This window comes from Ranitomeya imitator, chromosome 7, assembly GCF_032444005.1.
Source record: "Ranitomeya imitator isolate aRanImi1 chromosome 7, aRanImi1.pri, whole genome shotgun sequence".
Taxonomy (NCBI): Eukaryota; Metazoa; Chordata; class Amphibia; order Anura; family Dendrobatidae; genus Ranitomeya; species Ranitomeya imitator.
Window position 1 is genome coordinate 100,583,601 of NC_091288.1, and position 23,550 is coordinate 100,607,150.

The 23,550-nt window shown below is 47.5% G+C and overlaps 3 protein-coding genes across 7 annotated transcripts in view; 1 reads left to right on the forward strand and 2 right to left on the reverse strand.

Annotated features, from left to right (window-relative positions):
• Positions 1-11,976, reverse strand: part of MDH1B (malate dehydrogenase 1B) — an 89,518-nt gene extending 77,542 nt beyond the window's left edge. Inside the window, exon 1 of the mRNA XM_069733686.1 lies at positions 11,916-11,976. Coding sequence (XP_069589787.1) covers positions 11,916-11,937 — 22 coding nt within the window. The 5' untranslated portion in view covers positions 11,938-11,976. The remainder of the gene's footprint in view (positions 1-11,915) is intronic.
• A 220-nt stretch (positions 11,977-12,196) lies between these two features.
• FASTKD2 (FAST kinase domains 2) overlaps positions 12,197-23,550 on the forward strand; it is a 53,779-nt gene continuing 42,425 nt past the window's right edge. For 4 of the 5 annotated variants that reach the window (XR_011314665.1, XM_069733689.1, XM_069733692.1 and 1 more), the window contains exons 1-5: positions 12,197-12,301; positions 15,976-16,667; positions 20,299-20,402; positions 21,697-21,793; positions 22,893-23,016. Coding sequence is in view for 4 of the 5 variants with exons in the window: in XM_069733689.1 (XP_069589790.1) it covers positions 16,041-16,667; positions 20,299-20,402; positions 21,697-21,793; positions 22,893-23,016 (952 nt within the window). In the remaining variant the exon portion in view is untranslated. The remainder of the gene's footprint in view (positions 12,302-15,975; positions 16,668-20,298; positions 20,403-21,696; positions 21,794-22,892; positions 23,017-23,550) is intronic. The other variant, XM_069733691.1, reaches the window with a different exon arrangement.
• Positions 12,366-13,535, reverse strand: LOC138646102 (ice-structuring glycoprotein-like). The gene has a single exon (XM_069735567.1). The coding sequence runs from the start codon at positions 13,533-13,535 to the stop codon at positions 12,366-12,368; it is 1,170 nt and encodes a 389-aa protein (XP_069591668.1).

The window sequence follows — 23,550 nt, forward strand, 5'->3', positions numbered from 1 at the left end:
TGGGCTGTGTGTTATATACTGCGTCACAGACTCACCGGCTGTGTGTTATATACTGCGTCTGCGTGGGCTGTGTGTTATATACTGCGTGGGCTGTGTGTTATATACTGCGTCACAGACTCACCAGCTGTGCGTTATATACTGCGTCTGCGTGGGCTGTGTGTTATATACTACATGGCTGTGTTTATATGCGATCATGAATTGTGGTATGTGTTAAAGGGGGGGCCCACTGAGACTCGTTCGCCCGGGGCCCTCAAAAACCTGGAGCCGGCCCTGCCGGTGAGCATTACATTTTGGTTGTTTTTGTAGGTCTATATGGTACTGTGATATCAAGTAGCGACATGCGCTTGTATGCACTGCATTGTCCCTTCTGAGGTTGAGAATTTCCTATTGTTTATCTATATAGTATATGTGATCGCGGAATTGTTCTTTGGGTTACCACGTTTGTGTACATATATATATCCTTGTTATCTTAGGAGAAGATAGGGTTGTGGGTTGTCATTTTCCCTATATTAGGATATGACTGCTGTGTTTTTCCTTTTGTCTGTTGCACTTTGCACTTTTAAATGTTTTTATATTCTATGTTTTTTGTGTGTGGTATATTATCTTGTTGATATATAATAAAAACTTTGCATTTTATTTATCTGTCTGAGGTGCTCCCATTTTTATGGACATGATCTTTTTTTTTTTTTTCTTTCTGGTCTAATTGTAGCTTTTCAAGTCCTTGGTGAGCCCCAGCATGTAATTATTTAGACATATATCTAGTGGTGCCCTCCGCTTTTCTCTATGTTCACCTGTCTCTGCCTTTCAGGAACTTAAACGTCGATTTACTTCTGCTCCGGTGTTGCGCCAACCGGATGTTTCTCTTCCGTTTCAGGTTGAGGTTGACGCTTCTGAGATTGGGGCAGGGGCCGTTTTGTCTCAGAGGGATCCTGTTGGTTCCTTAATGAAACCATGTGCCTTCTTTTCCCGTAAGTTTTCGCCTACTGAACGCAATTATGATGTTGGCAATCGGGAGTTGTTGGCTATGAAGTGGGCGTTTGAGGAGTGGCAACATTGGCTTGAGGGAGCTAAGCACCGTATTGTGGTCTTGACCGATCATAAGAATTTGATTTACCTCGAGTCTGCCAAACGGCTGAATCCTAGACAGGCTCGATGGTCCTTGTTTTTTTCCCGTTTTGATTTCGTGGTCTCGTACCTTCCGGATTCTAAGAATATTAAGGCTGATGCTCTCTCTAGGAGTTTTTTGCCTGATTCTCCTGAGGTCTTGGAACCGGTCGGTATTCTGAAAGAAGGGGTGGTCCTTTCTGCCATTTCCCCTGATTTACGACGGGTTCTTCAGGAATTTCAGGCTGACAAACCTGACCGCTGTCCTGTGGGGAAACTGTTTGTTCCTGACAGATGGACTAGTAGAGTGATTTCTGAGGTTCACTGTTCCGTGTTGGCTGGTCATCCTGGCATTTTTGGTACCAGAGACTTGGTTGGTAGGTCCTTTTGGTGGCCTTCTTTGTTGCGTGATGTGCGTTCTTTTGTGCAGTCCTGTGGGACTTGTGCGCGGGCCAAGCCTTGTTGCTCCCATGCTAGTGGGTTGCTTTTGCCATTGCCGGTCCCTGAGAGGCCCTGGACGCATATTCTATGGATTTTATTTCCGATCTTCCTGTTTCCCAGAGGATGTCGGTTATCTGGGTTGTTTGTGACCGATTCTCTAAGATGGTTTATTTGGTGCCTTTGCCTAAATTACCGTATATACTCGAGTATAAGCCGACCCGAGTATAAGCCGACCCCCCTAATTTTGCCACAAAAAACTGGGAAAACTTATTGACTCGAGTGTAAGCCTAGGGTGGAAATGCAGCATTTACCGGTGAATTTCAAAAATAAAAATAGATCATTATTTCCCCATAGCTGTGCCATATAGTGCTCTGCACCGTTCATATTTCCCCATAGCTGTGCCCCATATAGTGCTCTGCACCGTTCATTTTGTCCGATAGCTGAGCCCCATATAGTGCTCTGCACCGTTCATTTTGTCCCATAGCTGTGCCCCATATAGTGCTCTGCACCATTCATTTTGTCCCATAGCTGTGCCCCATATAGTGCTCTGCACCGTTCATTTTGTCCCACAGCTGTGCCCCATACTGTGCTCTGCACCGTTCATTTTGTCCCATAGCTGTGCCCCATACTGTGCTCTGCACCGTTCATACTGTCCCATAGCTGTGCCCCATACTGTGCTCTGCAGCGTTCATTATTGTCCCATATCTGTGCCCCATACTGTGCTCTGCAGCGTTCATTCTGGCCCATAGATGTGCCCCATATATGCTCTGCAGCGTTCATTCTGGCCCATATATGTGCCCCATACTGTGCTCTGCAGCGTTCATTCTGCCCCATAGATGTGCCCCATACTGTGCTCTGCAGCGTTCATTCTGCCCCATAGATGTGCCACATACTGTGCTCTGCAGCGTTCATTCTGCCCCGTAGATGTGCCCCATACTGTGCTCTGCAGCGTTCATTCTGCCCCATAGATGTGCCCCATACTGTGCTCTGCAGCGTTCATTCTGCCCCATAGATGTGCCCCATACTGTGCTCTGCAGCGTTCATTCTGCCCCATAGATGTGCCCCATACTGTGCTCTGCAGCGTTCATTCTGCCCCGTAGATGTGCCCCATACTGTGCTCTGCAGCGTTCATTCTGCCCCATAGATGTGCCCCATACTGTGCTCTGCAGCGTTCATGCTGCCCCATAGATGTGCCCCATACTGTGCTCTGCAGCGTTCATTCTGCCCCGTAGATGTGCCCCATACTGTGCTCTGCAGCGTTCATTCTGCCCCATAGATGTGCCCCATACTGTGCTCTGCACCGTTCATATTGGCCCATAGATGCTCCACATAAATCTGTGCCGCCGCCGCCGCTGCTGCTGCAATTAAAAAAAAAAAAAAAGCCATACTCACCTCGCTGCTTGCAGCTCCCGGCGTCCGGTCCCGGCGTCTCTCCGCACTGACTGATCAGGCAGAGGGCGCTGCGCACACTATATGCGTCATCGCGCCCTTTGACCTGAACAGTCAGAGCGCAGATAGACCCCGGGAAGATGGAGGCACCGGGAAGATGGAGCGGCGCCCGGCGGCTGGAACGTGGACAGATGAATATTACATACTTACCTGGTCCCGGCGTCCAGCTCCCTCTGCCTGTCACAGCTGTCTTCGGTGCCGCAGCTTCTATCTCTAATCAGCGGTCACCGGCAGCGCTGATTAGAGAAATGAATAGGCGGCTCCACCCCTATGGGAGGTGGAGCCGCTTATTCATTTCTCTAATGAGCGGTCCCACCTGACCGCTGAAGAAGGGAAGAAGCTGCAGCACAGAATACCCGTGGGACGGCAGGGACAGCGCGAGGATCGCTGGAAGCAGGTAAGTATGCTTCAGCGCCCTCTCCCCCTCACCCGCCGACCCTGCCACCCACCTTGACTCGAGTATAAGCCGATAGGGGCACTTTCAGCCCAAAAATTTGGGCTGAAAATCTCGGCTTATACTCGAGTATATACGGTACCTTCCTCTTCGGATTTGGTTCCCTTGTTTTTTCAGCATGTGGTCCGTTTGCGTGCTATTCCGGAGAATATTGTTTCCGACAGAGGTTCCCAGTTTGTTTCTAGGTTTTGGCGGGCCTTTTGTGCTAAGCTGGGCATTGATTTGTCTTTTTCTTCTGCATTTCATCCTCAGACAAATGGTCAGACCGAGCGAACTAATCAGACTTTGGAGTCTTATTTGAGATGCTTTGTGTCTGCTGATCAGGATGATTGGGTGGCTTTTTTGCCATTGGCCGAGTTTGCCCTTAATAATCGGGCTAGTTCGGCTACTTTGGTTTCGCCTTTCTTTTGCAATTTTGGTTTTCATCCTCGTTTTTCTTCTGGGCAGATTGAGCCTTCTGACTGTCCTGGTGTGGATTCTGTGGTTGACAGGTTGCAGCAGATTTGGGCTCATGTGGTGGACAATTTGGTGTTGTCTCAGGAGGAGGCTCAACGTTTTGCTAACCGTCGTCGGTGTGTTGGTTCCCGGCTTTGGGTTGGGGATCTGGTCTGGTTGTCTTCCCGTCATGTTCCTATGAAGGTTTCTTCTCCTAAGTTTAAGCCTCGGTTTATTGGTCCTTATAGGATTTATGAGATTATTAATCCGGTGTCTTTTCGACTGGCACTTCCGGCCTCGTTTGCTATCCATAATGTCTTCCATAGATCTTTATTGCGGAAATATGTGGAGCCCGTTGTTCCCTCTGTTGATCCTCCGGCCCCTGGAGTTGGAATATGTTGTTGAGAAGATTTTGGATTCCCGTTTTTCGAGGCAGAGGCTTCAGTACCTTGTCAAATGGAAGGGTTATGGCCAGGAGGACAATTCTTGGGTTATTGCCTCTGATGTCCATGCCGCTGATTTGGTTCGTACCTTTCATCTGGCTCATCCTGATCGGCCTGGGGGCTCTGGTGAGGGTTCGGTGACCCCTCCTCAAGGGGGGGGTACTGTTGTGAATTCTGCTTTTGGGCTCCCTCCGGTGGTTGTAGATGGTAATGCAGTTGTCCCTAGGCTGCAGTCTTGGACAGGTGTATCTGCTGATTGCAATTCTGACTGGGGTATTTAGGTTTGCAGGACTCATTAGTCCTGGCCAGTTGTCAATGTTTCTTGGGAAGTGTTGGATCTCTGCCTGGCCTCTCCTGCTTAGCTGCCAATTCAGCAAAGATAAGTGTCTGTTTCTTTTTTTGTTATAAAGGCACAGATGATTGGCCTCGGGGAGACCAAAACATCCAACACTGCGGAGACACCATCACGTGTTTCTCAACGCAGTGATTCCAGAACACTGCCCCCATCCCTTATGGGAAATATGCAGATGCAGGTAAAGAAGCTGCGGAGACACCATCACGTGTTTCTCGACGCAAGCAGTGAATAGCCAGGCCTTTCCCCGGGAAGGAAGAACCACGGGAAGGGCAGCATCCTATGAAGGAAAGCCACCTATGCCAAGCATGGTATCCATCCACAGACAGCTGTTTCGGGGTGTTTGCCCCAAGGGATGGGGGCAGTGTTCTGGAATCACTGCGTTGAGAAACACGTGATGGTGTCTCCGCAGTGTTGGATGTTTTGGTCTCCCCGAGGCCAATCATCTGTGCCTTTATAGCCTTTTTACTAGGCACTGCTCCTAATAGCCAGATTCCTACTCCACACTGATGAGGGGCAAACACCCCGAAACAGCTGTCTGTGGATGGATACCATGCTTGGCATAGGTGGCTTTCCTTCATAGGATGCTGCCCTTCCCGTGGTTCTTCCTTCCCGGGGAAAGGCCTGGCTATTCACTGCTTGCGTCGAGAAACACGTGATGGTGTCTCCGCAGCTTCTTTACCTGCATCTGCATATTTCCCATAAGGGATGGGGGCAGTGTTCTGGAATCACTGCGTTGAGAAACACGTGATGGTGTCTCCGCAGTGTTGGATGTTTTGGTCTCCCCGAGGCCAATCATCTGTGCCTTTATAGCCTTTTTACTAGGCACTGCTCCTAATAGCCAGATTCTTACTCCACACTGATGAGGGGCAAACACCCCGAAACAGCTGTCTGTGGATGGATACCATGCTTGGCATAGGTGGCTTTCCTTCATAGGATGCTGCCCTTCCCGTGGTTCTTCCTTCCCGGGGAAAGGCCTGGCTATTCACTGCTTGCGTCGAGAAACACGTGATGGTGTCTCCGCAGCTTCTTTACCTGCATCTGCATATTTCCCATAAGGGATGGGGGCAGTGTTCTGGAATCACTGCGTTGAGAAACACGTGATGGTGTCTCCGCAGTGTTGGATGTTTTGGTCTCCCCGAGGCCAATCATCTGTGCCTTTATAGCCTTTTTACTAGGCACTGCTCCTAATAGCCAGATTCCTACTCCACACTGATGAGGGGCAAACACCCCGAAACAGCTGTCTGTGGATGGATACCATGCTTGGCATAGGTGGCTTTCCTTCATAGGATGCTGCCCTTCCCGTGGTTCTTCCTTCCCGGGGAAAGGCCTGGCTATTCACTGCTTGCGTCGAGAAACACGTGATGGTGTCTCCGCAGCTTCTTTACCTGCATCTGCATATTTCCCATAAGGGATGGGGGCAGTGTTCTGGAATCACTGCGTTGAGAAACACGTGATGGTGTCTCCGCAGTGTTGGATGTTTTGGTCTCCCCGAGGCCAATCATCTGTGCCTTTATAGCCTTTTTACTAGGCACTGCTCCTAATAGCCAGATTCCTACTCCACATTGATGAGGGGCAAACACCCCGAAACAGCTGTCTGTGGATGGATACCATGCTTGGCATAGGTGGCTTTCCTTCATAGGATGCTGCCCTTCCCGTGGTTCTTCCTTCCCGGGGAAAGGCCTGGCTATTCACTGCTTGCGTCGAGAAACACGTGATGGTGTCTCCGCAGCTTCTTTACCTGTTTCTTTTTTTGTGGCACACATGCTGTGTGCTTATATTCTGTGCTATTCATTTGTTTTCTATTGTCCAGCTTAGACTGTGTCAGTGTTTTCTCAGTCTGGTTGGATTCTCTGGAGTTGCAGATATACGCTCCACATCTTTAGTTAGGTGGTGAAGTTTTTGTATTTTCTGCTGTGGATATTTTTGGAAGGATTTTAATACTGACCGCTTAGTATCCTGTCCTATCCTTTCCTATTTAGCTAGAAGTGGCCTCTTTTGCTAAATCCTGTTTTCTGCCTGCGTGTGTCTTTTCCTCTACTACTCACAGTCATTATTTGTGGGGGGCTGCCTATCCTTTGGGGTTCTGCTCTGAGGCAAGATAGTATTCCTATTTCCATCTATAGGGGTATTTAGTCCTCCGGCTGTGTCGAGGTGTCTAGGCTTTGTTAGGCACACCCCACGGCTACTTCTAGTTGCGGTGATAAGATCAGGGTTTGCGGTCAGTATAGTTACCACCTACTCCAGTGAAAGTTTTCATGCTGCTCCAAGGTCACCTGATCATAACAGTACAACTGGCCAATAATGAGTTAAATGCATCTCAGAAGAAGGGAAGAAAGGTCTTGAGCCATTTTTTTTTTCTTCAGTCTGCTTTGTTTTCTCCTCCCTCTTTATTTCTGGGTGGCTGAGGAGCCTTGTGCTAGCATGAATGTTTAGGAATTAGCTTCTCGTGTAGACCAGCTTGCTGCTAGTGTACAGGGTATTTCTGATTATATTGTTCAGACTCCTGTTTTAGAACCGAAGATTCCTACTCCTGATTTGTTTTTTGGTGACAGGTCCAAATTTTTGAGTTCTAAAAACAACTGTAAACTGTTTTTTGCTTTGAGACCTCGATCCTCCGGGGATTCCATTCAGCAGGTTAAAATCGTCATCTCCCTGCTGCGTGGCGATCCACAGGATTGGGCATTTTCCCTGGAATCTGGGAGTCCGGCTTTGCTTGATGTAGACTCCTTTTTTCAGGCGTTCGGATTGTTATATGATGAACCTAATTCTGTGGATCAAGCTGAGAAGACCTTGTTAGCCCTGTCTCAGGGTCAAGAGGCGGCTGAATTGTATTGTCAGAAATTCAGAAAATGGTCTGTGTTGACTAAATGGAATGATAATGCTTTGGCGGCAATTTTCAGAAAGGGTCTTTCTGAATCCGTTAAAGATGTTATGGTGGGGTTTCCCACGCCCTCCGATCTGAGTGATTCTATGTCTCTGGCCATTCAGATTGACTGGTGCTTGGGGAGCGCAGAACTGTGCGCGCTATGGCGTTATCCTCAGAGCAAATTCCTGAGCCTATGCAGTGTGATAGGATTCGGTCTAGAACGGAACGACAAGGTTTCAGACATCAGAATAGGTTGTGTTAGTATTGTGGCGACGCTTCTCATGTCATTTCTGTCTGCCCTAAGCGGACAAAGAGGATCGCCAGCTCATTTACCATCAGTACTGTACAACCTAAATTTCTGTTATCTGTGTCCTTGATCTGCTCATTGTCATAATTTTCTGTCATGGCGTTTGTGGATTCAGGCGCCGCCTTGAACTTAATGGACTTTGAGTTTGCTAGGCGTTGTGGTTTTCCCTTGCAGCCTTTGCAGAACCCTATTCCTTTACGGGGCATTGATGCTACACCCTTGGCTAAAAATAAGCCCCAGTTTTGGACACAGGTGACCATGCGCATGGCGCCAGCCCATCAGAAAGATTGTCGATTTCTGGTGTTGAATAATTTGCATGATGCTATCGTGCTGGATTTTCCGTGGTTGCAGGTACATAATCCTGTTTTGGATTGGAAGTCTATGTCTGTGACTAGTTGGGGTTGTCAGGGGGTTCATAATGATGTTCCTTTGATGTCAATCGCCTCTTCTTCCTCTTCTGAAATTCCAGAGTTTTTGTCTGATTTTCAGGATGTATTCGATGAGCCCAAGTCCAGTTTCCTTCCACCGCACAGGGACTGCGATTGTGCTATTGACTTGATTCCAGGCTGTGATATCTCTTAATTTGGTGTTTGCTCACAATAAAAAACCACGTTTGTTTGGCAAAGAAATTTCAAGACTTCTTTTTTGAGTGCGACTGTTGTTGTCCAGGACTATATTTTGGAGGACTCCTCCAGGTTCAGTGTGCACCACCAATAGCGAGAGTGCACGTCTTACCCTCTACTAAGGTATCCATCCACAGACAGCTGTTTGGGGGTAATTGCCCATCATCAGTGTGGAGTAGGAAACTGGCTATTAGAAGCAGTGCCTAGTAAAAGGACTATAAACATAAGGATGAATGACCTCGGGGAGATCAAAACATCCAACACCGCGGAGACACCATCACGTGTTTCTCAACGCAGTGATCCAGAACACTGCCCCCATGCTCCTTATGGGAAATATGCAAATGCATGTAGAAAAGCCGCGGAGCCACCATCACGTGTTTCTCAACGCAAGCAATAAATAGCCAGGTCCTAATAGCCAGTTTCCTACTCCACACTGATGAGGGGCAAATACCCCGAAACAGCTGTCTGTGGATGGATACCATGTTTTTGTATAGGTGGTTTTCCTTTTTGGATGCTGCCCTTCCCGTGGTTGTTCCTTCCCGGTGAAAGACCTGGCTATTTATTGCTTGCGTTGAGAAACACATGATGGTGTCTCCGTGGTTTTCTACATGCATTTGCATATTTCCCATAAGGGATGGGAGCAGTGTTCTGGATCACTGCATTGAGAAACACGTGATGGTGTCTCCGTGGTGTTGGATGTTTTGGTCTCCCCGAGGTCATTCATCCTTATGTTTATAGTCTTTTCACTAGGCACTGCTCCTAATAGCCAGTTTCCTACTCCACACTGATGAGGGGCAAATACCCCGAAACAGCTGTCTGTGGATGGATACCATGTTTTGGCATAGGTGGTTTTCCTTTTTGGATGCTGCCCTTCCTGTGGCCGTTCCTTCCTGGTGAAAGACCTGGCTATTTATTGCTTGCGTTGAGAAACACGTCATGGTGTCTTCGCAGCTTTTCTACATGCATTTGCATATTTCTCATAAGGGATGGGAGCGGTGTTCTGGATCATTGTGTTGAGAAACACATCATGGTGTCTCCGTGGTGTTGGATGTTTTGATCTCCCCGAGGTTACTCATCCTTATGTTTATAGTATAATGGCAATCACATAGCCCTTCAAACAGTGTACCGGCCTCCACATACTCCTCGAAATAGTACGATGGTCCCCCCATGTAGCACTCCAAATAGTACGATGACCCCACATACTCCACCAAACAGAATGATGGTGTTCCACATAGCCCTCCAAATAGTATGATGATCCCCACAAAGTATTCTCAGTTCCCCCACTGCTCTGGTGTCTTCAGTGTGTGGCCTGAACAGAAGTCTGCTGAGCACACAGGTCACGATGTAGTAAAGTCATCGGGCCCACTGCGCTGAGACGTCAGATGTACAGGGAGAATGATGGAGGAGGAACAGACGGCTCTCTGTTCTATAACTGAGCTCAACGGTAACTGCATCCAGGATAGGGACACAGCCGAAAGTGCGATGCCGGGTGGGGTAAGACCCCAAACAGCGGTGGGACCCCAAGCAATATTGAAATTAGCCCAAGAATAAGACTGTACATTTTTTACTCAACCTGGTAAATCTGAGACAACACATTCAAATAAATAAACAATAATATCTTGCCCATTTCATGCCAGGTTAATGGCAGGAGTGGATTGTTATACATGGCATTGCCATCTGTGCGCGGCAGGGTTACATCAAAGTCATTTAGCTCTTAACAAACCAGTAACTCATTCACATCAGTACAAAGTTGGAATTTGCCCACTTTGATGCCAGCTGTTATGACCAGGAACGATTTTGAACAGCCTGAAGCAATCTGATTTTGATGTGGGGCTTCCTGTTCTGTGCGTGCTGGTGGTGTTGACCAGTGGTCAATGACAGTGGAGGTGCAGAATTTCAAAAAGGAGGTAAGTCACCGAATAATCATTGACCTGGACAAGAAGCAGAGGAGGTTGGTGGAGGAGGACGCGGAGAACGAGCAGAAGACCCTGCCCCACCTCCCGCCCCAAAACCACAGAACACCCATTTTCTGAAACCATCATAAGGTGAGTACTCAGCAGCCACTGAGCAGCGTCACAGTACTATTATAGCCATGTGCAGCAGTACAGGTAGAAGCCTCCAGCTCCAACAATAACATGGAAAATCTTTCATTGCAGTACAATAACATTGAAGGCTTTGTTGTGAAGAGCCACAAATTGTAGCGAGAAGTGGGCGTCAATCATGGTGATGAGCGGCCGCGTTCCTAACAGTGTGAGTTGTTAGACTCGATCTGTGTCCGCTCATCACCATGGTAGACACCCACTTCTCGCTACAATTTGTGGCTCTTCACAACAAAGCCTTCCATGTTATTGTACTGCAATGTTATGGGATCTAGTTGGAGCTGGAGTCTTCTGCCCTTATTCCTGCACATTGTCTCTGCGTCTGGAGGAGACAGAATCCTGTGCTCCCCACATGGACCCTGTGAAGGCCTCTACAGGGGAGAGCTCAGTCTACTCCATGTTGACTGCCATTATGGCCTTTAGCTTATAGCGCTATATCCGGCTGTATAATGGCCTGTCTGCCCACCCTGATGCCAGCTCTGATGCCTCGGGCCTATTGGGGCCAGGCTGGAGGGACTTGCCTTTCACCTGGCACATCCCGGGATCTTTAAAGCTCATGTGAGGTTAGTGGCTCAAAGTGATCTAATTCTTTATAAACACCAGTGGAAATTGGCCCTGTGCCCACACTGATGCCCAGAACTTGCTTCGGCCAGGCTGGGATGCCCTGTGTCAGAGGCGGACATCACTACATGTGTCTCTGGTGGAAGACCAGTGGCCCAAAGTCATTGAGCCCTTTAACCCCTGTACTGCCTTTGATGTGGGCTCGCACGCCAGGCCCGTATATTGCCCGGCACTTGGTGGCAGATCTAATCAGCCATCCAGCGCCTCTAACGCCTGCGGGCGGAGCGGGTAACCAGTATAATGCTGCTGTCAATCACTGACGGTGACCATTAACAAGTGCCAGGGCAGGCTGGGCAGGCTGGAGAGCGCTGCCTTAGATGGGACATCACCACCTGTGTATCTGTGGTGTGAGATCAGTGCCACAAAGACATTTAACCCTTTTCCTACCGCCCTCCGGTGCCCACTCTGATGGCCATTTTTGTGCTGCTGTTCTCTCTCAGTTATAGTCACGTCCTGGCTCCGCCGCATTGTATTCTATTACTGTGATCATCTATTATTGTTATTAAACCTGTAAAAAAATCCCGGTCCACCACCGCGGTAATCCGGTGCTGATGAGCCGGCACTAGACTGTGTGCCCGAGCCGTGCGCCACCTGCTGGCGGCTCACCATAATGCACAGCGCATGGCCGGTATTACACGCATTAGTGAGTGACAGCCCGGCGGCGGCGGCCCAGGAGAACACAACACTTCTAACCCCCAGGAAACACTAACCGCTTTACCTGCGAGAACGAATTTCGCCATGACAGCCGCCTGTGCTCACCGGAGAGGCGACGCTTGTTGCCAAGCAACGGGAAACACAAGGCGGGCGCTCCTGATTACGTCATTTCGCCCATGTCGGCTTTTCTGGTCTCTTAGCAGCAAGTATCACACATGAATTATCAATAAATATAAAGAAATCCGGGCCGCTAGTTCCACTTTCCTTTGCCGTTTTCTATAGTTCACTCTTTCGTTAAAAAAAAAACACGCCGATACAAAACTTAAAAACGCCATTTTAGAACTTTTGACTGTTGTGAGATGCCGTAGTGGTGGGCGTGGTTTATGTGACGTCACACAATGGCGCTGTCCAAGTAGCAGGCACGTTCTGTCAGCTGTGTGTCGAATGAAGGTGAGTGCAGGGGAGGACGATGACCGCCGTGTCCGGGGTCACAGGAGGGGCCAGTGGGCGCACACTACCGGGCCGAGCGCTCAGGCAGCGGGGTCAGTGTGCACCGCAGCGTCCGCTCCTGCACCGTCACGTGGGAAACGCCAGAGTCTGCAGCTATTAGCGCAGTAGCCGCCGTTAGCGCATTAGCCGCCGTTAGCGCAGTAGCCGCCGTTAGCGCAGTAGCCGCCGTTAGCGCCGTAGCCGCCGTTAGCGCCGTAGCCGCCGTTAGCTCCGTAGCCGCCGTTAGCTCCGTAGCCGCCGTTAGCTCTGTAGCCGCCGTTAGCTCTGTAGCCGCCGTTAGCAATGTAGCCGCCGTTAGCTCTGTAGCCGCCGTTAGCGCATTAGCCGCCGTTAGCGCATTAGCCGCCGTTAGCGCATTAGCCGCCGTTAGCGCATTAGCCGCCGTTAGCGCCGTAGCCGCCGTTAGCGCAGTAGCCGCCGTTAGCTCTGTAGCCGCCGTTAGCGCAGTAGCCGCCGTTAGCGCAGTAGCCGCCGTTAGCTCTGTAGCCGCCGTTAGCTCTGTAGCCGCCGTTAGCTCTGTAGCCGCCGTTAGCGCAGTAGCCGCCGTTAGCTCTGTAGCCGCCGTTAGCGCAGTAGCCGCCGTTAGCTCCGTAGCCGCCGTTAGCTCCGTAGCCGCCGTTAGCTCTGTAGCCGCCGTTAGCTCTGTAGCCGCCGTTAGCAATGTAGCCGCCGTTAGCTCTGTAGCCGCCGTTAGCGCATTAGCCGCCGTTAGCGCATTAGCCGCCGTTAGCGCCGTAGCCGCCGTTAGCGCCGTAGCCGCCGTTAGCGCCGTAGCCGCCGTTAGCGCAGTAGCCGCCGTTAGCTCTGTAGCCGCCGTTAGCGCAGTAGCCGCCGTTAGCTCTGTAGCCGCCGTTAGCTCTGTAGCCGCCGTTAGCTCTGTAGCCGCCGTTAGCTCTGTAGCCGCCGTTAGCGCATTAGCCGCCGTTAGCGCAGTAGCCGCCGTTAGCTCTGTAGCCGCCGTTAGCGCAGTAGCCGCCGTTAGCTCTGTAGCCGCCGTTAGCGCATTAGCCGCCGTTAGCGCAGTAGCCGCCGTTAGCTCTGTAGCCGCCGTTAGCGCATTAGCCGCCGTTAGCGCAGTAGCCGCCGTTAGCTCTGTAGCCGCTGCCGTTAGCGTGGTAGCCGCTGCCGTTAGCTCTGTAGCCGCCGTTAGCTCCGTAGCCGCCGTTAGCTCCATAGCTGCCGTTAGCGCTGTAGCCGCCGTTAGCGCTGTTGGCTCAGATGGCCGTTACCTGCACCGTTATATGTCCCGGGCACTGCTGCGCCACCAAACTGGGAGTATTCATCAGTCGGCGCCTAAGCTCTAAATAAATAATTTAAAAAATAAAAACGCTGTAGGTTCCCCTGTATTTCTGATAACCAGCCAGGCATAACTCACAGCTGGAGACTGCAACCATCAGCTTTCATCTTCAGCAAGGCTTATTATCAAGAATGGAGTGGTCCACACAATTTTTTCAAATTAAATAAATAATTTTGAAAACGCTGCAGGGGGGTCCCCCCCCCCCATTTTTTGACAACCAGCCAAGTGAAAACAGTCAGCTGGGTGCTGGTATTCTCAGGCTGGTATGGGGCATGGATATTGGTTCCCACAGCCGCCCAGAAAAGGAGCTATTAGATGCGGAAATTCTGGCTCTTCCCACTTGCACTGTGCGGTGTCAAGTGGGGTTCATATTTATGGGGTTGATGTCACCTTTTTATTGTCAGGTGACATCTATGACACCTATCCATCACTAATCCTATCTTTATATTGTAGATAAGCACACAGACAGAATAAAGTCATTTATTTCAAATAAAAACACACTTTTACTTTTTATTTAAAAATAGCAAGCACCGTTATACTCACCTAACACCCATTCCACTGAAGCCATTGTCTCCTATAAAAAAACAAAAATAAGAGACACCCATATCCCTTACCTGTCTGTCATTCTCTCCCATGCTGTAATCCAGGTCTGTGGATAAACAGTTTTCAACCTGGACAGTGCCAAGATGCGACCGTCCAGGCTGAGAACCACTGGGGAATGAGCTGCTGCGAGCACAGCCTCAGTGACTAGCAGTGACGTCATCGAGGTTACCGCAGGTCACTGAGGCCGGGCCCCTGAACTGCAGAGACCTCTGTGATATCAGCGCTAGCATGGTGAGAAAAAGTCACGGTGTAGCCGTGAGTTCACCAGGGAAAATTTCTCCTTTCTCAACGTGAACTCTCTGAGCTCATCGCTGCACCATGAGACTTTTTCTCTCTGTGCTAGTGGGGATCTCACCGAGGTCTACGCGGTTCAGAGGTCCGGCAGGGAACGCAGCCTCGGTGACCTGCGGTAACCTCAATGACGTCACTGAGACTGAGCTTTCAGCAACTCGTTCCTCAGTGGGTTTTCAGCCTGGACAGTCGCCTCTTGGCACCAGGTTGAAAACTGTTTATCCCAGACATGGATTACGGCATTGGAAACGACAGACAGGTGAAGGATATGGTTGTTTTTATTCCCGTTTTTTACAGGAGATCATGACGTCACTGGAATGGGCATTAGTTGAGTATAACTGTGTTTTTTACTTTTTTATTTAAAATTAAGTGTGTTTTTCTATTTCAAATAAAAGACTTTATTCTGACTGTGTGCTTATCTACAATATAACTATAGGATTAGTAATGGACAGGTGTCTTATGGACGCTTCTCCATTACTAAGCCGTATTCTTGATGTCACCTGACAATACAAAGGTGACATCAACACCACAAATGTGAACCCCACTTTCCACCACTACAAGGCAAGTGAGACGAGCCAGGCAAAGCGCCAGAATTGATGCATCTTTCCTGGGTGGCATCGGGCTGCTATTTTTAGTCTTGGGCGGCTAATATACATGGCCCCCTACCAGCCTGAGAATACCAGCCCTCAGCTGTCTGATTTAGCAAGGCTGGTTGTCAAAACTGAGGGGGACCCCATGTTGTTTTTTTAAATTATTTAAAATATTGGCATGGGCACCCCTCTTTTCTTGATAACCAGCCTTGCTAACAGATGAAGGTTGCAGCCCACAGCTGTCAGTTTTGCCTGGCTGGTTATCAAAAATACAGGGGAATCCACGCTTTTCTTTATCATTTATTTAGAGCGCCGGCTGTTGGGTACTCCCTTCAGCCGCCACCTGCTCTTGCTGGTATTAGCGGCACAGGCATAGGTTGATGGGACTAGCAATCCTATCAGCCGACACCAGTGACTGGAGGTAACCTTTTACCTTCAATCACATCTGGGAACAGCGGCTCTCTGGCCGGCGGTAATGATTTTATTGCCGATCAGAGGTAGTGTTTGCCACACTGTTATGCACATGATAGTGCAACAAACACCTGGTGTTCAGGGGGCCGAACAGTAACACAGATACCTGGCAAAGTCCATGTTCGGGGTCCATACCTGAACAGTATGTGTTCAGTATCGAGCCTGAACGTTATTGTTGCGGTTCGTCCTTCTCTACGTCTGTATTAATTTTTTTTTTGTCCATTGTACAGTCACAGCAGCTTGCACCTGTTCTCACTTGCTTTGTTCTATCAGAAAGTGATAATCGGTTTTCTTATTTTAATCTACGGTAGATACTATGTGGATACCTCAAAACCCTTTAACTGTTGTGTTCCTTCTTACAGCCAGTGCTCTGGGACAGGAATACTGTTGAAGAACATTACTGGATTTTTTTTAAGAGACTTTCAAAATGCACGAGAAGCCTCTCTCCTGCCTACTACGCACCGTGCGACTATTCCAGTCATGCCACTGTTTATTAGGGGTGAGAATACCTTCACTTCAGAGGAACTATAGCACAAGATCTGAACTTCTGCTACTTCGTGAGGTCAAGCCTTGGACTCCAGCGCCCATCAGGTTTTTACAGCAGACTTCAGTAAATGCAGAAGAGAACAATCCAGTATCTGGAAGCAGAGGCTCCAATCATGACCATGTCCGTGTTGTCCGCAACGAGGATTGCCAGACTGATCCTGGTCTGGAAGGAGAGGGGACTAAGCTCCAGGCTAGCGCTATAGGACCCCCAACAAAGTTATCGTGTGTAGATGTATTGGATGCATTCACCAGTAATTTGCACAGTCAGCAAGACCTCCTTTGTAGTGTCATGAATCTGTGGCGTATCCTCGCTAGTAATAACACATTGACTGCTTCTGACAAGCGGCTTATTTCTGAACACCCAAATTTTTATACCTTATGCAATGAAGTAATGAAGTTGGCCCACTCAATGTCAAACAGCTTCTTGGTTTGTGGCCTCCAGGTCTTTGTGACTTTAGATGTGAATCAGAAGACCCGGCTCATTCAGACTCTTCTTACTGTTTGCCAGGTGAGGACGAAATTTGCAATTTTCAAACTTTTAATTTTTGTACCCTTAAATTAGAGAGTCATATCACACAAAATAGTTAATAAATAACATTTCCCACATGTCAACTTTACATCAACACAATTTTGGAAACATAATTTTTTTTGTTAGGACGTTCTAAGGGTTAAAAGTTTACCAGCGATTTCTAATTTTTCCCACAAAATTTTAAAAAAGCAATTTTTTTAGGGACCACCTCACATTTGAAGTGAGTTTGGGGGGTCAATATAACAGATGCCCAAAAGCGACACCATTCTAAAAACTACACCCCTCCAGGTGCGCAAAACCACATTCAAAAAGTTTATTAACCCTTCAGGTGCTTCATGAGAACTAAAGCAATGTGGAAGGAAAAAATCAACATTCTACTTTTTTCATAAAAAATTACTTTGGAACCAATCTTTTTTTATTTTCACTAGGGTATCAGGAGAAAATGGATGACAAATTTGTTGTGCAATTTCTCCTGAGTACACCGATACTTCATAAATGGGGAAAGCCACTGTTTGGGTGCATGGCAGAGCTCAGAAGGGAGGGAGCACCGTTTGACTTTTTGAATGCAAAATTGTCTGGAATCAATGGTGGACGCCATGTTGCGTTTGGAGATCCCCTGATGTACATAAACAGTGGAACCCCCCCAATTCTAACTCTAACCCCAAAACACCCCTATCCATAACTCTAGCCCAACCCTAACGCTAGCCCAACCCTTTTTCAAACAAACTTTATTAAAGTTTGTAACATGCAAAAATATGGGATAGGAAAGGAAGTTAGGTAAAAGAAGGAAAAGGGATAGGGTAGTTAGCTTTGATAATCTTTATTGCGGAAAAAAACTGGAAGGAAAGTCGGAAGGAAAAGGGGCTGGCCCAAACCTAACCCTAGCCCAACCCTAACCCTAGCTCCCAACCAAAGCTCTAGCACAACCCTAACCCTAGCCCAACCCTAAGGACAGGGTCACACTTGCAAGTTCAATGCGAGAAACTAGCACTGCCGTCAGCACTCGGAATCGAATAGAAATACATGCAGCCACAAACTTCGGTCCCGAGTGCCTGCGGCAGTGCTGGGACTTGATGCGAGAGACTCGCTCGTGTGACCCCGGCCTAATTCTAGCCCCAACCCTAACCATAGCCCAACCCTAATAATAATGGAAAAATGGAAATAACAAAAAATAAAATTATTTTATTTTTTACCTTACTAAGGGGGTGATAAAGGGGGGTTTGATTTACTATTTTTTTTTTTTTTATCACTGTGATAGGGTCTATCAGAGTGATCAAAATGAACCAATAGGAAAAATTTCTTATTGTTGCCGAGTGCCGGCCAGCAGATCTCGGCGAGCGCACTGGGCATGCACCTGCCATTTTCTTCCCAGAAGAAGACGCTGATGGCTGGGGGACAGGACCGGGGGATACAAGAGGGTCCAGGGACACTATAGTTACCGAGCGGAATCGGGGGACCCCATTTCTATCTCCTCTGATGTGCTAATTCACATCAGAGGAGAGAGAAATAAATAGGAAATCTGACTTTTTTTTTTTTTCTGCAGTCGCCATCTGTGAATAACGGTGATTGCAACACTGGGGTTGGTAAGTAGCGGAGACCCCTGAGAATTTCTGACTCTGGGGGGCGTTATAACCTTATTTCTCAGTGCCGTTAAAAGGCGTATCGGCAGTCGTTAAATTGTTAAATAAAAAAAGCTTAAACAAACAACTGTAGCTGTCCATATTCTTTAAATCAACCTGTTAGGTCATTGATTCTGATGAAACAATGGTTCCTGTGCCTGCTGGCTTCTCCTGGCTTGGTTTGATTGACAGGTAGCTCTCTCTATTTGAGTGTCCTGATCACTGTCCTCTCCATTTCCTCCTGCTTGTTAAAACATGGCTGCCTGGTTCATGTTGCACCTGGTTTCTGCAGTATGAATTCCCTGACTTCACTTTGTTAGCGTTCAGGATGGGAAATTCAGGAAGATGATAATATTTCCAGTAATCAAAATGTAGAATAAATCCGACAATCTTTCTGATGGTCGAGCAACAGCTGTCGCTGGTAGGTAAGTGCCTGTGCCAGAGGTGTTGCTCTATCCAGGGCTGTGGAGTCGGTATAAAATGCACCAACTCCGAATCCTGACATATGTAATAAATTGGGTACAGTAGTACAATGCAGGATGTGATGTAAATGTTTTCATAAGAATTTGGGAAAGTTATGGAATGTCCTGTAAATGCCTGTTCTGTTCCTGATCTAAGGATCTCGGCTGTTAGCTGAGATGAATCTGTGCTGCACTTTATGCACATGCTCAGTAATGAGGCTGTGCTGGGGAAATTGAGGAGTGGTAGGTTTGGCTTTCTGACTCCATGGCTCTGGCTCTATCCCCAGCGATCACCTTTTAGCTCTGAGACAGCTCATATTGCTCCAAGCAGACACTGGTCTGGGTTTGATAAAGGTCTTTTGTGACCAAAACGTCATCTTGTACACTATACTTTGGATGGTACAAATAAATATTCTGTAAACAGTGCTGGATTTATTCTAGATTTAGGTTTATAGAGTGTGGCCCAATCTGAGCACCTACATACCCCAGGAATGATGTATGTAAATGCTTTCTGAAAAGCCTCCAGAATATCAATGCTACGCAGTTACATGTACCTGATGTAAGATTCTGATAGAACGGTAATGGGACATCTTGTAGACCGCAAAAAACAAGAATGGAAAGTGTGCTGGAGCAAGAAATGGCTAAACATTATATCACTGTTTTATATAATACATATGTTGAAAACAAATTAGTGCATGCAAGAGCCAATGCAAGAATCATACAATGATATTGAATAGTAGCAAAAAGATGGATAACCTGTAATTGGAGAATCAGTATCTGACGGGACTCCTCCACGTGCATAAAATCACAAATTCCCGGGGAGAATAATGAACTACAAGTCTCCATGAGTAACATGAGGATGTGTATCCTCCCCGAGCCTAAGCACCAGGCAACATGGTCTGTGGTCAAAAGGCTTGTGCACACCATAATACTGTGGCCAATAAAGGCTCGCACTGTTACCACCCCTGTAAATCTCTAGTAAACAACCCTGGCCCTATAAGACATATGGACATCCTGGCGATGATGAGCTGGAATGGGGAGATGCTCTGTAAGGCTGGATGCACGTGATCCGGAACTGGCATTGAACGCAGGTGAATCCTCTGTGATCACTGGACCGTGAGGGTTCACCGCGTCCAATACATTCTATGGGTGAAATTTCTGTTGCGGAGATTAGCGTCTCTCCAAAAGGGAAATTGACATGCTGTGGTCCTGAAAGACGCTCCACATGTCCGTCTCCCCGCGTGATCCACAGCGTCTCTGGACGTATAGTGGGCATGGGATTTCTAGAAACCCGTCCACTAGAGCTCCTGCCCTTCTGACTATATTGCCGACTGTCTGCTGGGCATAGCGTGGCACCTTCATTTTAGGAGTACGTGTCTCTGATGGGAGAGCACATGTTGTGTCCGTGGCCTCATAGTAGTAATATCTACAGCCATACCGTCTGTACGATCTACCTGTGCTTCTTTTTCCTTTTTTTTTTTCTTGATTTCAATCCTTTTGTCACATATTAATGATGTCACTTTTTTGCAGCAACGTCTCGGCACACTAAAATTGGATGAAATTTCTATACTGGCCAATTGTCTGAAAATGATGAAAAATGACAAAAGCGTGGAGATTTTAAGCTCTGGTCTCTAGTAAGTGTAACTTATCATGATGTCTGTATTTCATAAAGCAAACCCATCTCTTCCCCATTAGTAGCCACACCACGTCGAACACGATGCTCCTGGTCGGTGTGTATTACTGTACATCTAGTTTAGGGTTGGAGACCTTATACTACAGTCAGCCCCTCTATAGTGTCTTCTCTGCTACGTGCATCACCTGACTAGGAAGGTGCACAGATCGAGGGGACCCCCAGACTGGAGATACCACCCGAGAGCTTTATAAACCACTGCCGGCAATGACTGCGGACTTGTGTTATGAGCAAAAAAGCTCTAAAAGGGAATCTGTCACTACATTTCACAATACAAACTGTGCACATTATTGAACAGATCGCTGAGACCTATTGAGCTTGGTGTATTTATTTATAATTCATGTCAGACTGGCTGTGTGATTCTGATATTAACATAAGAATTATGAGTCCAGCTATACAATAAAACATGTCATCCTCCACCCACCCAGCCTGAGAGGAGCCCCCACGTGTGCGGACTGGAGTAACAGCTGTCTGCACAATGTTACACAGCCAGCATTTGTGTCTCCCAGCTGTGATTGGCGCTGAGCTCTGGTCACTACTGTAAACCATTTAAATTCCATTGTCAATTGCTGACCGTGGTGTTTAAAAGGCATACATGCCAGTGTTTGTGTGCATTAGCCCTCAGTGACCCGATCACAGGGCACTGATGGGTTAACATGGCAGCTGGGGATCTGTGAAGCTGAGCTTTGCAGAAGACTCACAACTATGGTACATGCAGTATATAGTATGAGCGATCACACAGTCACAGGTTCAAGTCCACTAAGGACATTAAAAACATAAAGTAAAAAATGTTTTTAAAAATATAAAAACCTGTTTAAAAATTGCAGTCATCCTTTTTCCTCCATTAAAAATAAAGACGTTCAAAAATAAACATAGTTGATATCACTGTGTGTAAAATTAATTAACCCCTATGGCAGACGCTGTAAAGAGAAAAACATTAAAACCCCAGAATTGTGTTTTTTCAGCCACCACACCTCCCTAAAAATGTGATAAAAAGCGATCAAAACGGTATCGATATTGGTAATGTCAATAAAATGGCTCTCCACAGAAAAACCGAGCCCTCACAAAGATCAGCCAAGGGAGAAATGAAAGTGGAACCATGGAGAATGCGCGGCCCGTTCTGCATGCGTTCGTACAGGGGATGGCCAGTATTATATATCATTGAGCTGACTGTGAATGTGCTGATCTCCTCGCTTTCCCACACTGCTATAACCTGAGTTATACGCTTTTATTGGCAGTTTACAAATAGAGCTGAAATGTGAAGCCATTCCAGACGTCCCAACACTTCAGAGCTTGATGAGAATCGCTCCGGCCCACCTCAGACGGAAGCTGCAGGTAATATAGGCACTGCGCTGCTTTCTGTTATGTATGTGGGCTAATATTTAGGGGCGGCTTCACTAAGACCGGCGTCGTACGTGGAGGAGTGAGAGACCCCAATTCATTAGGAGAGTGCCCACCACGTAATGGGTTAGGGGGGTCTTAGAAGAGCCGTGCGCCTCTGTCGGAGATCTTACTCCAGTACCGTGGCATAAATTGTCATGGATTAGAAGTGCGGGCTTAGCTAGCTGTCCGGGACTGGCACGAGAACACCAAAAGTTATAACATTCTGAAGTAAACCCTTTAAAAGTCAAAACATTTGTACATAGTTTCCGAGTTGTACAAATATTAAGCAAATTTTGAAGAATTTGACACCTGAATACTGGCATCAACACCCTAAAGGGAACCTGTCACCAGGTTTTCTCCATATAAAGTACGGCTACCATCATTAGGACCATTTTTACTGAATATTGGAAGGCTGTAAAAGAAAAGAGTCCCCAATCCAGTCCGCAGATCCTAAAACATAGCGTTTATTATACTCGGATGGTGGCCCTCTCCGGTCTTGATCCTGGTCTTGCCTAACATCAGCGGTCATGTAGAGGGAAACATGCAGGCTCATTGTCAGAGCCCGCATCAAATGCAGGAACATGACCTTGGATGTACCTATATGTCCATGGTTGTAGGGGGTTAGAAGAACTGTCAGCAAGTTTTTGCTGTTTAATCTGAGAGCACCAGTCCAGCTAATCCGTGTAACCCCGTGCCCACCACTGGTTGTCAGCTCGCTGACAGTGCACACAGGATTGCCAGTCAGGGTGCGGGCAATGCAGAGTTTAGCCCTCATAGCACTGCTACATCTACAGCAGAGAAAGCAGCAATTCTATCACAACTACACCAAGCAGCATTGTAAGGGACACATCACTGGAATCAGCCTCTCAGCCCCTACTTCTAGATTCCTTTTTGTTCCATGTTAGGAGAACCCTGCTGCCATAATGCCCTTATTACATTACCCCTCGTTAATTGTCCCGTCTTCAGCTCTTTTATATGTGCAGTATAAGCTGGATCACGATTGTGCACAGTCTTCCATAGCTTCTTGTGTTCTGTCCATGCTTTCTGTTACGGAAAGGCTTTACAGATGATTGACAAGTTCACGGTGTCCCAGTGCCACCACATGTTCTCCGTCCTCGCTGAAATGAATCTGCATTCAGAGGCTCTTCTGGATTCCTGTAGCCACAAACTCATGGGTGAGTTGATTTCCGGCTCGTTTCCTTCTCGGCCGCGGATGTAATGATGTTTCATGTGCTTTCAGCAGTAATGAGCCCGTCCTCGTAGTAGAAGATATAATCGCAGTGTGATTGTATTATATATCGTTTAGAGAAGATTTCACAAGATTAAATGTTATTCCTTTTCCACTGTTGTCCACCAGTCCACAAAGGTCATCACTTGTGTGAACTTAGTCCTACAGACATGCTCTCTGCATCAGTCCTATGGGCAATGAATGCTCTGCTACTGCATACAATCGGGGGGCACAGGACCCTCTCTCATTGACACGATAGATGATAATTGTAGTTGTTGGACAAGCCATTAATGATAAAATTCATACTGCCGGTAACCACCACTAGGGGGAGCTATGTTCGTACAGTATAGAAAATGAACTCCATAGTAATCCTGTAGTGTTGTTGTGTTCTGTGTCTGCGGTGGACTGTCTACAGAAACATCCAGTGTAACCTCTTGATGAAACACACGCTCGCTAATCATACCTAAGGGTGGGAAAGCCT